Below are 14,324 nucleotides of genomic sequence, written 5' to 3'. Positions count from 1 at the left end.
AACTGAAAGTGCTCTATAATAGGATGTACTTAACTTTAACATATTAGGTATATCCAGTTTCTTATATCTGGTCTTTATGATTGTGATGACATTGATCACTATAGAAGATAGGACATTTTTTAACCTTATTTTATTATTTAATATTTACAATTTGTGAAAAGTACCTAGTACTGGTCTGGACAAGTATTATGCTGAATATATGCAGTGCTTGAAACATTGTGTATAATTCAAATTATACTAAAGTTTATACTATTCAATAATGAATAATTAGGTGATTTGGAAATTCATGCCCCCATTTTTTTCTATAGGTATTTATGAGCCTCCATTTATTGTACTACTGCAGTGAACCAACCTTGGATGTGAAAATTGCCTTTTGTCAGGTGTGTGTTCCTTACAGGTAAAACAAGGTACAGTATATTCGCTTGTATTTCCATTTTGCCATCCCATCTAGCAAATGTTCCACACTAAAGTTAATGTTTATGTAATATTAAAAGTAGCTTAGGAAGTAGAAGCTGGTACCTAGATGCTTTTTTCCCCCCAGTTCATTTATGTTAGAATAGGAATGAAGAGAATTCTTTTTAATGTTTATAAATATAGCACTTGATCACGGTATAAAGTTATTTCTTACTAGATTTAACATCATTAATATGTCTTTTTCAAATCCTTAAATGTGGTTTTATTCTCAAACTAGCTAAAGTCTATGATATTATTTTTCATCCAAGAACTGATGAGCCCCAAGTAGAGTATCTCTAGTACTGAAATATAATAATATGTAGGTAGTGCTCAGTTTGTTTTCTGATGTTCAGTTCTAACCAGTAGTTGATAACAAATATAAAACAAAAATAATGACTAATAAAGGTATCTTTAACCTACAGTGAACACTAGTGAGAAGGTGTTGTGCATGGACCAGATAAGAGTCTGCACTTCTGTGTTCATACAAGTGATATTCTTAAGAAAGAGCCCAGCTGGGGCACCTGTACCTACTCTAAGTATGTTTAGGTAGTTCTAACTTAAGCCTGTTGTCATGACATAATTAATAGTGCTAAGTTTTACTCTCAGGAATTTTTATATGGCCAGTAAAATTCATGGTAACTCTATTCATACCCCAAGCTGAGAGCACTTCTGTTTTTTTTCTGTAATGATTTTCATTGCATGTTCTCATCAAGATGGGCTGTAAACAGAGAATGACATGCATCCCTTGAAACAAGGTTTAAAGAAAAACTCTGCAGCCTCTATTATTTTAATACAATATTTTCTGATTCTAGAAGTAACATGTACTGATTATAGAAAATATATAAAAATACAAAGGGAAACAAAACATTGGTAAATCTATTCTCCCTGAGCGTAGTTAGAATTTCTATGGAAAAGTAAAATTTGTTACGTGCCATGAATGGGATTTACTGTCTGTTTCATCTCCCTGACCTGTAAATTCTTGCAGTGCCAAAAGCCTTAGACTTTCAGATAACTTCTCTTCTCTAACTAGAACTCTGGATCTGGACAGCTTGGTTTAGAAATTCCAAATCTGTCACTGATTAGCCATTTACTTGTGAGCTTAGGCAAGTTAGTTAACCTTGCTGTGCTTCGGTTTATTTGTAAAAAGGGAAAAAAGTAATAGTACCTACTTTCTAGGTTTATGAGAATTAAGTGAGCTAATACTTGCCTAGCACTGAGTACAGTGCTGGAAGATATTTTTGTTAAATAGCTAACTAAATCTTAAATAAATTTAGATTCACTCTTCTGGTTCTCGCATTGAGTCCTAGTGTTTTAAATATTATCAGTATCTTGAATACTCCCCAGTTATATCTCCAATACAAACCTCTCCCTGAAACCAGACTCATAAACCCAATTGCTTATTCTATATCTCAGCTCAGATGGCTAATAGGCATAGCAAATGATAATATACCAAACCAAACCCTTGAGCTTTCCTCCAAAATTGCTCTGCTCTAATTCAGTAAATGCTAAATCCATCTTTCCAATTGCTTAGAGCAAAATCTTCAGGATCATCTTTTGGACAATAATTTGCATCCAATCTGTCAGCAAATTCTGTTGGCTCTACTTTAAAAATATATCTGGAATCTCACTACTTCTCACCGTTTTCTCCACCACCATTCTGATCCAAACCTGGATTATTGCAAGAGCTTCCACTTTTGCTCACCCCCAAATGGTTTATTCTCAAAACATCAGCAAGAGTGACATTTGAAAAATATAAGTGAGATTATGTCACTCCTTGGTTAAAAACAAAAAAAAGCAAAACAAAAAAAAAAACCTTCCAGTCAAGTGAGATGTCGTCCCATTTCACTTATGGTAAAAATTCTTAAAATAAATACACAAGCCTTTGCCATGTAGCCACCGAGACACCCCTCCTTCAAATGCTCTTCCTTTATTATCCACTTGGCTCACGCCTTCACCACCTTCAGGACTTGGCTCAAATGTCATTTTTAAGGGAGTCTTTCCTGCCTATCCTATTTAAAATTGCCCCTTCCTAATCTACACTGCCTACCCCACACCGACTACCCAACTTCCCTGTCTTTCTATTTTTTTCCCTCCATAACACTTTTTGGTATCTGATACACTATATATGTAACTAGCACGTTGCTTCTCTCTCTCTGTTAGAATGCATTTTTCAGTTGGGCAGGTACTCTTTTTCAGTGGTGTGCTGTGAGCTCACATAGGCTCACAAGAGATGATTGTGCACATCCCTTCTCAGCTTTAAGTTCAATGATGTCAAGTTGGTAGATTGAACTTTGTCATGATAGGAATATGTACATTGTGTAAATAAACAATTACAGCAGATAAGTTCTCTCCTCTCTCTCACCCCCAGCCATTTGTTGAACAATTAGCAACACATGGTTGGGATTTTGTCTCTTTTGCACACTGCTGTACTGTAGCACTAAGAATAGTATCTGGCAGAGTGTGGGCTCGCACCAAATATTTGCTTAATGAATGAATGATATCTGTTTGGTTAATGCAATCAATTGCAACTGTGATAGAGCCCTGGTGAAAAATGAGCAGACCTGAATTTCTGGTTAAAATATCTGGGCCTACCGTTTGCAAGCTGTATGACTGTGAGCCATTTCCTTAGTGTCCATGATCCTCGCCATTTACCATGGGCATTAGTACTTAAGAAACAAACCACAAACAAACAAAAAACTTTATTTTTTACATATTTCAAGATTAAGTCTGAATTTCAAAAATTATCAATAAAAAGTCTTAAAACTTCAGCTATTACTTTTAATCCAAACAGTTTTTATGTAGGTTGAAGTTATTTTTAAATCAGCTCCCAAAATTTGGGTACAGATGCAGAATGTCTATTTCTAGGAAGAGTTCTTTTAAAGCAAAGGAATAAAGAGAAGTGAAGTCATTTCTTAATGACTCTGATTTTTTTGCTTACTATGAGCTTTTGATATCTAGAAAATATACATGCATATTCTATAACTTAAAAACATCATAGCAAGCAGGATATTTCTAGTTGTGACTCAGAGTGCTTTATTTACTTTCCGGGTAGAATTTTTTTTTTTTTTTTTTTTTTTTTTTTTTTTTGCGGTACGCGGACCTCTCACTGTTGTGGCCTCTCCCGTTGTGGAGCACAGGCTCCGGACTCACAGGCTCAGCGGCCATGGCTCACGGGCCCAGCCGCTCCGTGGCATGTGGGATCTTCCCGGACCGGGGCACAAACCCGCGTCCCTTGCATCGGCAGGTGGACTCCCAACCACTGCGCCACCAGGGAAGCCCAGGGTAGAATTTTTATTTGATGATAATGTTTATTTTTTTCTTTCCTGTAGCTGTGAGCCTCATTTAGTATTCTAGAAATTTAAAGAAAATACTGTATTTATTTTTAGAGGCAGGATTATCTACTTGAGTTTCCTTTCAAGCTATGTGCTTTGGAGGCTTCTCATTTCATGAGTTATCTCATGGATTCTTGGTATGCAGTGGTGTTTAACACCATCTCCAGCAGGGTTAGGTTGCTTCCAACTTCTTGCCACACAGACAATACGCAAAGACCTTTAAGTAACTTGTCAACAATTAGTGATCAAGTGTATCCAGAATTCAGGTCTCTTGAGTCTTAATCTGTGGCTTTAAAAAATTATATCATATTTATAATTTTTTCACTGTTATCAGTAAGAAATCTCATAAAATATAGAAAATAAAATTGCCTGGGTAGTTATTTATCAACAGTCAATATGTACATTATCTGTAGTAGTATTAACTTTTTTTCTTAGTTGAATTATTTGAGATTCATTGAGCTACTCCTATTAATTTTGTTGCTTTTTTCTTTAAAAAACATCAAGCAGCTTTTGCAGGCAAGAGGTTTCTTGTAATATTCTGGAGAGAAATTTGTCTTAGATGATGAAAAAATAATCTTTAGTTTGCACTTGTATGAATCCTTTACAAAAATATAGACTGACAGGGAATTGAAAGTGCAAAAGCTCTTGATCCTCCTGAGAAATAGGTAAGCCTTCTTAGCCTGCTTTTCTCAATTAAATAAAGAAGGACAGAACTATTAAATTTCACTCTATGATTTTTTAAAAGAATCTGTGAAAAGTGCTATTTTTGGAACTCTGCTGTACTGAATAGTACAGGGCTTTATACACATGAAATATAAGAAATATATACACAGAGAGATAATGTGTGTTGGGAAACCTAATGCACACCCACTGGTGTCTACAGCATTTACCACATCCTGATTTGTGTTATCATTGGTTATACAGGTTTGTGATTTCCCCACTCAATGGTGACTGCCTCTGGGGCAGGGCCAGGGCATCTTCATCCTTGTCTTCCAAGCCTGGAATTCTATCTTAATTCGGTAAATGTTCAACAAATGCTTTTGGGTAAAAGAGGGTAAATAAAAACTCAGAAAAACACTGTGTTCTGAGTGGAAATTTGCTTGCCTTTCAAAATCAAGTCAACTTCTCAACATCTTACAATCTTGTAAGTGTATATTAATATATTTAATTGCATTTTGGTTAATTTGCTAATCATAACTCAGTGTTAGTCTAACATTTATCTGTAAAGTTATTAATTTATTGTCCTCTCTATATGTTTACTGATGCATGAGTTGGTTATGAATCATTTAAAATAATTTCTTGATTTTCAGAAAGCCTGAGGGATAGAAGGTTCAAATCAGTGAATCAACAATTATGAGTCTAAGTAACACTACAAATAAAGGGACTGAGCTCAGTGGGCTTCTTTCTGTTAGGACACAGAAACTCTTCATGCCTTCTTACATTGTCTATGCAAGGAGACATCTACACATCGACTGATTATTGATTGGTTCCATCATTCATTTATTCAACACATCTTTACTCAGTGCCTATAACATGTATCTGTAACTTGGTAGAAATTAAGGATACAGGGTGAGTATGGTTACTCTCCTCAAAGAACACACTGTCTAGTCTAAAGCACAGTAGAGAGTGGCTAGGCTTATAAACATAAAGAAAACCTATTCCGCTTTGAGTTAAAAACCTCAGTTGTAATTATGGGCTAAACAATAATGAATGAGAAAAGAAAACACCCCAATACTTACCAAATGCTTACTATGTATGATGACTTCACTAAGATCTTATTTCATTTAATCTTTAGAGTGCCATCAATTACCAAGATAGAATTCAATTATATTTTATTCTGGGATTGGAAACCTCAGCCATTATACTAGAAGGTCTTTCTCTAGTCCCATTATGAACTTTTTGAAATCTTCTATCGGTTATACAGTGTTTTGACTGAAGTGAGTAGCAACAAAATATAACTAAGAAAAAAATACTATGATTAAATGCAAAGAAGATTATGATTCTATTGGTCACCAGTAGGAAAAAAAGAAGACTTTTATATATATTCCAAAGGACAGTTGTGATATATAAGGTCTAAAATATTACTGGGGATATGACAGAAATAGCAGTCTCTTTGTAGAGTTCTTACTAACAAAATTGTTCTTCAGTGTCTTTTGAGGTCTTAGTGTTTTTTGGTATAGCACCTTGTTAGATATGATAGCCAAGACTGAGCATGTTGAATATTTTCTAGTTAAAGCAATGCTTTTCTTATAATAGATATAAAATATTACTAGATGAGTTGACTAGTTAACTAAATGTTATTTTGCTACTCTAATGTCTGGATAACAAAAGCACTATGTGTGTATATGTAATAATTTTCCTAGCCACAGATGATGGCTGTTCTAAATAAATAAAAACTTAACTCTTCAGCAAATTTCAAAAGAGTAAATTTAGTGTTACATTTGTGTCTTCTATCTTGGGCAGTTTTTTTCTTAAGATTTATTATCTTATTCCAGTTAATAAATAGATTCAGTTATGTTACTAAATCTTATCTAACAAAAAATGTACAGGTCCTACTTAAGATTCGGTTCTGTACCGATGAACTTCTCTGTATTAGTTTATGTGAGTATGTGTCTGGTTTGCTTGAAGCACATAAAGTTCGGATTTGACTTCTTCTTGAATGATCTTGACTTGAATGTAAATGTAGCTTAATACTATGAGTTTAATTATGGTTGAGGTAGTAATCAGTTTAAATGAAGTTATTGCTTATATCTGTCAAAATAGTTATGCTGTAAAATATCCCAGAATTATCTGTGGTTTTTCAGTGTATAGTTAATAATGCTCTGTCAGAAAAGCACCAAATTGTGGATTTCATTTTAATCTATATAAGTGTTCCTAAGAAATCAACTAATTCCTTAAATACACTACTTTAATTTATTACCCTTTGGATGTTAAGACTTTAGAAAATATATTAAGTGATGATTTTGCTTTTCTGCACAGGCATTTTCTGAGGTTGTGGTGTGTGATAAGCAAAGGCTGAATTTTTCAGTAGGTTAAGAAAAATAATGTCCACTTTTGTTCTGAGTTCTAAAATCAGTACTAATCAGGAATGAGTCATTCAACTCTTCTATTGTTCACCTTCTCTAAAGGTGAATATTTATTTGGCTGTTTACTAGATACATCTCTAGTTCATTCTAAAAAAAGGCAAGGTAGTTACAAAATACATATTTAAGAGAAGAAAACCAAGATGTTGGAGAATGTGTAATTACTAAACTTAGGTATAAATTAGATCTTTTTATAATTGTGCAATGAGAGAACGAAAATAATATCATATAGGATTTAAGAATAATATTCTTTATTGTATAAATGAAAATAAGACTTTAATGTTCTATATTTTTTTAAAAGAATGTATATTTTAGTTCTACTTTGATTCAGAGATTTTTTTTAACATCTTTACTGGAGTATAATTGCTTTACAATGTTGTGTTAGTTTCTGCTGTATAACAAAGTGAATCAGTTATATGTATACATATACCCCCATATCCCCTCCCTCTTGTACCTCCCTCCCACCCTCCCATCCCACTCCTCTAGGTGGTCACAAAGCACCGAGCTGATCTCCCTGTGCTATGCAACTGCTTCCCACTATCTATTTAACATTTCGTAGTGTATATATAACAATGCTACTCTTTCACCCTGCCCCAGCTTACCCTTTCCCCACCCCGTGTCCACAAGTCCATTCACTACCTCTGTGTCTTTAATCCTGCCCTGCCCCTAGGTTCATCAAAACCTTTTTTTTTTTTAGAGTCCATATATATGTGTTAGCATACGGTATTTGTTTTTCTCTTTCTGAATTACTACACTCTGTATGACAGTCTCTATGTCCATTCACCTCATTACAAATAACTCAGTTTGTTCCTTTTTGTGGCTGAGTAATATCCATTCATCTGTTGATAGACACTTAGATTGCTTCCATGTCCTGGCTATTGTAAACAGAGCTTCATTTTGGTACATGACTCTTATTGAATTATGGTTTTCTCAGGGTATATGCCCAGTAGTGGGATTGCTGGGTCGTATGGTAGTTCTATTTTTAGTTTTTTAAGGAACCTCAATACTTGTCTCCATAGTGGCTGTACCAATTTACATTCCCACCAACAATGCAAGAGGGTTCCCTTTTTTCCACACCCTCTCCAGCATTTATTGTTTGTAGATTTTTTATTGATGGTCATTCACAGTGGTGTGAGGTGATACCAAAATGTGGTTTTGATTTGCATTTCTCTAATGATTAGTGATGCTGAACATCTTTTCATGTCTTTATTGGCAATCTGTATATCTTCTTTGGAAAAATGTCCATTGAGATCTTCCACCCATTTTTGGATTAGGTTGTTTGTTTCTTTGATATTGAGCTGCATGAGCTGCTTGTAAATTTTGGAGATTAATCCTATGTCAGTTGCTTCATTTGCAAATGTTTTCTCCCATACTGAGGGCTGTCTTTTCGTTTTGTTTATGGTTTCCTTTGCTGTGCAAAAGCTTTTAAGTTTCATTAGGTCCCATTTGTTTATTTTTGTTTTTATTTCCATTTCTTAAGAAGTGGGTCAAAAAGGATCTTGCTGTGATTTATGTCATAGAGTGTTCTGCCTATGTTTTCCTCTAAGAGTTAGATAGTGTCTGGGCTTACATTGAGGTCTTTAATTCATTTTGAGTTTCTTTTTGTCTATGGAGTTAGGGAGTGTTCTAATTTCATTCTTTTATATATAGCTGTCCAGTTTTCCCAGCACCACTTATTGAAAAGGCTGTCTTTTCTCCATTGTATATTCTTGCCTCCTTTATCAAAAATAAGGGGACCATATGTACATGGGTTTTCTCTGGGATTTCTTTCCTGTTCCATTGATCTGTATTTCTGTTTTTGTACCAATACCATACTGTCTTGATTACTGTAGCTTTGTAGTATACTCTGGAGTCAGGGAGCCTGATTCCTCCCACCCTGTTTTCCTTTCTCAAGATTGCTTTGTCTATTTGGGGTCTTTTGTGTTTCCATACAAATTGTGAAAATTTTTGTTCTAGTTCTGTGAAAAATGCCAGTGGGAGTTTGATAGGGATTGCACTGAATCTGTAGATTGCTTTGGGTATTAGAGTATTTTCACAATGTGGATCCTTCCAAGCCAAGATCATGGTATATCTCTCCATCTTTTTGTATCATCTTTAATTTCTTTCATCAGTGTCTTATAGTTTTCTGCATACAGGTATTTTGTCTCCCTAGGTAGGTTTATTCCTAGGTATTTTATTCTTTTTCTTGCAATGATAAATGGCAGTGTTCCCTTAATTTCACTTTCAGATATTTCATCATTCGTGTATAGGAATGCAAGGGATTTCTGTTCATTAATTTTGTATCTTGCAACTTTATGAAATTCATTGATTAGCTCTATTAGATTTCTGGTGGCATTTTTAGTGTTCTCTATGTATAGTATCATGTCATCTGCAAACAGTGACAGCTTTACTTCTTCTTTTCCGGTTTGCATTCCTTTTATTTTGTTTTCTTCTCTGATTGCTGTGGCTAAAACTTCCAAAACTATGTTGAATAATAGTGGTGAGAGTGGGCAACCTTGCCTTGTTCCTGATCTTAGTGGAAATGGTTTCAGTTTTTCACCATTGAGGACGATGTTGGCTGCGGGTTTGTAATATATGGCCTTTATTATGTTGAGGTAAGTTCTCTCTGTGCCTACTTTCTGGAGGGTTTTTATCATAAATCGGTGTTGATTTTTGTCAAAAGTTTTTTCTGCATCGATTGAAATGATCATATGGTTTTTATTCTTCAATTTATTACTATGGTGTATCACATTGATTGATTTGAGTATATTGAAGAATCCTTGCATCCCTGGAATAAACCCCACTTGATCATGGTGTATGATCCTTTCAATGTGCTGTTGGATTCTGTTTGCTAGTATTTTATTGAGGATTTTTGCATCTATGTTCATCAGTGTTATTGGCCTGTAGTTTTCTTTCTTTGTGACATCTTTGTCTGGTTTTGGTATCAGGGTGATGGTGGCCTCATAGATTGAATTTTGGAGTGTTCTTCCCTCTGCTGTATTTTGGAAGAGTTTGAGAAGGATAGGTGTTAGCTCTTCTCTAAATGTTTGATAGAATTCGCCTGTGAAGCCATCTGGTCCTGGGCTTTTTTTTATTGGAAGGTTTTTAATCACAGTTTCAATTGTAGTGCTTGTGATTGGCCTGTTTATATTGTCTATTTCTTCCTGGTTCAATCGCAGAAGGTTGTGCTTTTCTAAGAATTTGTCCATTTCTTTTAGGTTGTCCATTTTATTGGCATATAGTTGCTTGTAGTAATCTCTCATGATCCTTTGTATTTCTGCAGTGTCAGTTTTTTCTTCTCCTTTTTCATGTGTAATCTATTGATTTGAGTCTTCTCCCTTTTTTTCTTGATGTGTCTGGCTAATGGTTTATCAATTTTCTTTATCTTCTCAATGAACCAGCTTTTAGTTTTATTGATCTTTGCTATTGTTTCCTTCATTTCTTTTTCATTTATTTCTGATCTGATTTTTATGATTTCTTTCCTTCTGCTAGCTTTATTTTTTTTTCTTCGCTCTTATTGTTTTAGGTGTAAAGTTAGGTTGTTTATTTGAGATTTTTCTTGTTTATTGAGGTAAGATTGTATTGCTTTAAACTTCCCTCTTAGAGCTGCTTTTGCTGCATCCTATAGGTTTTGGCTTGCCGTGTTTTCATTGTCATTTTTTTCTAGGCATTTTTTGATTTCCTCTTAAATTTCTTCAGTGATCTTTTGGTTATTTATTAGCATATTGTTTAGCCTCCATGTTTCTGTGCTTTTTACAGATTTTTTCCTGTAATTGACATCCAGCCTCATAGCTTTGTGGTCAGAAAAGATACTTGATATGATTTCAATTTTCTTAAATTTACCAAGGCTTGATTTATGACCGAAGATATGATCTATCCTGGAGAAGGTTCCGCGAGCACTTGAGAAGAAAGTGTATTCTGTTGTTTTTGGATGGAATGTCCTACAAATATCAATTAAGTCTGTGTGTTCTAATGTGTCTTTTAAGACTTGTGTTTCCTTATGTATTTTCATTTTGGATGATCTGTCTTTGGTGAAAGTGGGGTGTTAAAATTCTCTACTATGATTGTGTTACTGTTGATTTCCCCTTTTATGGCCGTTAGCATTTGCCTTGTGTATTGAGGTGCTCCTTTGTTGGGTGCATAAATATTTACAATTGTTATATCTTCTTCTTGGATCGATCCCTTGATCATTATGTAGTGTCTTTCTTTGTCTCTTGTAATAGTCTTTATTTTAAAGTGTATTTTATCTGATTTCAGAATTGTTACTCCAGCTTTTTTTTTTGATTTCCATTTGCATGGAATATCTTTTTCCATCCCCTCACTTTCAGTCTGTTTGTGTTCCTAGGTCTGAAGTGGGTCTCTTGTAGACAGCATATATATGGGTCTTGTTTTTGTATCCATTCAGCCATTCTATGTCTTTTGTTTGGAGCGTTTAATTCATTTACATTTAAGGTAATTATCAATATGTATGTTCCTATTACCCTTTTCTTAATTGTTATGGGTTTTCTATGGTAGGTCTTTTCCTTCGCTTGTGTTTCCTGCCTAGAGAAATACCTTTAGGATTTGTTGTAAAGCTGGTTTCGTGGTGCTGAATTCTCTTAACTTTTTTTTGTTTGTAAAGATTTTAATTTCTCTGTCGAATCTTAGTGAGATCCTTTCTGGTTAGAGTAATCTTGGTTGTAGGTTTTTCTCTTTCATCACTTCAAATATGTCCTGCCACTCCTTTCTTGCTTGTAGAGTTTCTGCTGAAAGATCAGCTGTTAACCTTATGGAGATTCCCTTGTATAGTATTTGTTGCTCTTCCCTTGCTGCTTTTAATATTTTTTTTGTATTTAAGTTTTGATAGTTTGATTAATATGTGTCTTGGTGTGTTTTTCCTTGAATTTATCCTTTATGGGACTCTCTGAGGTTCCTGCACTTGATTGACTATTTCCTTTTCCATGTTAGGGATGTTTTCAACTATAATTTCTTCAAATATTTTCTCAGACCCTTTCTTTTTCTCTTCTTCTTCTGGGGCCCCTATACTTCAAATGTTGGCACATTTAATGTTGTCCCAGATGTCTCTGAGACTGTCCTCAATTCTTTTCATTCTTTTTACTTTATTCTGCTCTCTGGCAGTTATTTCCACTATTTTATCTTCCAGGTCACTTATCCGTTCTTCTACTCAGTTATCCTGCTATGGATTCCTTCTAGAGTGTTCTTAATTGCATTTATTGTGTTGTTCATCACTTTTTGTTTGCTCTTTAGTTCTTCTAGATTCTTGTTAAATGTTTCTTGTATTTTCTCCATTCTATTTCTGAGATTTTGAATCATCTTTACTATCATTACTCTGAATTCTTTTTCATGTAGACTGCCTATTTCTTCTTCATTTGTTTGGTCTGGTGGGTTTTTACCTTGCTCCTCATATCCTGCATATTTTTCTGGTTTCTCATTCTTTTTAACTTACTGTGTTTGTGGGCTCCATTTCACAGGCTGCAGCTTCGTAGTTTCCATTGTTTTTGGTGTCTGCCCCCAGTGGATGATGTTGGTTAAGTGGGTTATGTAGGCTTCCTTGTGGGGGGTACTGGTGCCTGTGTTCTGGTGGGTGGGGTGTATCTTGTCCTTCTGGTGGGAATGGCTGCATCCGGTGGTGTGTTTTGCAGTGTCTGGGAACTTAGTATGAATTTAGGCAGCCTCTCTGCTAATGGTTGGGGTTGTGGTCCTGTCTTACTAGTTGTTTGACATGAGGCGTTGAGCACTGGAGCTTGCTGGCCATTGGATGGAGCTGGTTCTTCGTGCTGCGAAGAAGATCTCTGGGAGAGCTCTTTCCAATTGATGTTACATGGGGCCGGGAATTTTCTTGTGGTCTAATGTCCTGGACTTGGCCTTCCCACCTGAAAGACTCAGGCCTGACCCCTGGCTGGAGCCCTGGCTGCCAGCCACATGGCTCAGAAGAAAAGGAAGAGAGGAAAACAAAGAAACAAAACAGACAGAACCATAGTATAATTGGTAAAAGCAAACCAGTACAGACAAAATCACACAAAGAAGCATACACATACACAATCAGAAAAAGAGAAAAAGGAAAAAATATATATTATAAAAAAGGAAGAGAGCAATGAAACCAATAAGCAAATCCACCAATGATAATAAACACTAAATACTATACTAAGATAAAAATAAAACCAGAAACAAATTAGATGCAGAATGCAAACCCCAAGTCTACAGGTGCTCCCAAAGTCCACTGCCTCAATTTTGCAAACATTCATTGTCTATTCAGGTATTTTTCAGTTTCAGGGTTTATCAAGTTGACTGTGGGTATTTAATTTGTTGCTCCTAAGGCTGCTGGGAGAAATATCCCTTTCTCTTCTTTGTTTGCACAGCTCCTGGGGTTCAGCTTTGGTTTTGGCCCCACCTCTGCAAGTAGGTCTCCCTCAGGTGTCTGTTCCCTGCCCAGACAGGAGGGGGTTAAAGCAGCAGCTGATTAGGGATCTCTTGCTCACTCAGGCTGAGGGGAAGGAGGAGTATGGTAGTCATAATTGGAATGTGGGGTGAGCCTGTGGCAGCAGAGGCTGGCATGACGTTGCAACAACCTGAGGTGCACCATGTATTCTTCCAGGGAAGTTGTCCCTGGATCTTTTCACCCTGGCAGTGGTGTGCTGCAAATGCTCCAGGGTGGTATGGATAGTGACCTGCTCTTGCACACAGGACTCTTGCTGGCAGCAGCCACAGTGTTAGCAGTTCATGCCCATCTCTGCTGTCTGAACTGATAGCTGCAGCTCACACCTGTCTCTGGAGCCTGCTTAGGCAGTGCTCTGCTTTCTGTGGGCATACTGGGAAGGAATCCCCTCTCTTCACACACTCCAAAACAAAGGTCTCTTGCCTCTCTGACAGGTCCAGACTTTTCCTGGACTCTTTCCCAGCTAGCTGAGCTGCTCTAGCTCCCTTCACTCTGTCTTCATACAGACAACTCAAGTCCTCTCCCTGGGGTCTGACTTCTAAAGCCTGAGCCTCAGCTCCCAGCCCCAACCTGCCCTGGTGGGTGAGCAGACAAGCATCTCAGGCTGGTAAGTGCTGCTCGCCACCGATCTTCTGTGTGGGAATCTCTCTGCTTTGCCCTCTGCACCCCTGTTGCTGTGCTCTCCTCCATGGCTTCAAAACTTCCCCCCCACACACCCACCGTCTCTGCCAGTGAAAGGCCTTCCTAATGTATGGAAACTTTTCCCCCTTCACAGCTCCCACCCAGAGGTACAGGTCCTATCCCTATTCTTTTGTCTCTCTCTTTTCTTTTGCCCTACCCAGGTACATGGAGATTTTCTTGCCTTTTGGGAAGTCTGAGATCTTATGCCAGCATTCAGTAGGTGTTCTGTAGGAGTTGTTCCACATGTAGATGTATTTTTGATGTATTCGTAGGGAGGAAGGTGATATCCACGTCTTACTCCACCACCATCTTGAAGGTCCGATGTTCCATATTCTTAAATGTAGCATTTCAATTTTCCCT

At 36.4% G+C, this 14,324-nt stretch overlaps 1 protein-coding gene across 3 annotated transcripts in view; it reads left to right on the top strand.

Moving 5' to 3' along the window:
* Positions 1–314: 314 nt before the first annotated feature.
* The window catches only part of MAPK10 (mitogen-activated protein kinase 10), a gene marked incomplete at both ends in the record, with an annotated part of 170,796 nt that continues 156,786 nt past the window's right edge, over positions 315–14,324 (top strand). For all 3 annotated transcript variants that reach the window (XM_081238356.1, XM_081238355.1, XM_081238354.1), the window contains one exon: positions 315–380. In XM_081238356.1, the coding sequence (XP_081094482.1) occupies positions 315–380 (66 nt within the window). The remainder of the gene's footprint in view (positions 381–14,324) is intronic.

Source organism: Mesoplodon bidens (assembly GCF_964165515.1).
Source record: "Mesoplodon bidens genome assembly, chromosome: 1".
NCBI classification, from domain to species: Eukaryota; Metazoa; Chordata; class Mammalia; order Artiodactyla; family Ziphiidae; genus Mesoplodon; species Mesoplodon bidens.
This window is presented reverse-complemented; position numbering and strand designations above follow the sequence as displayed.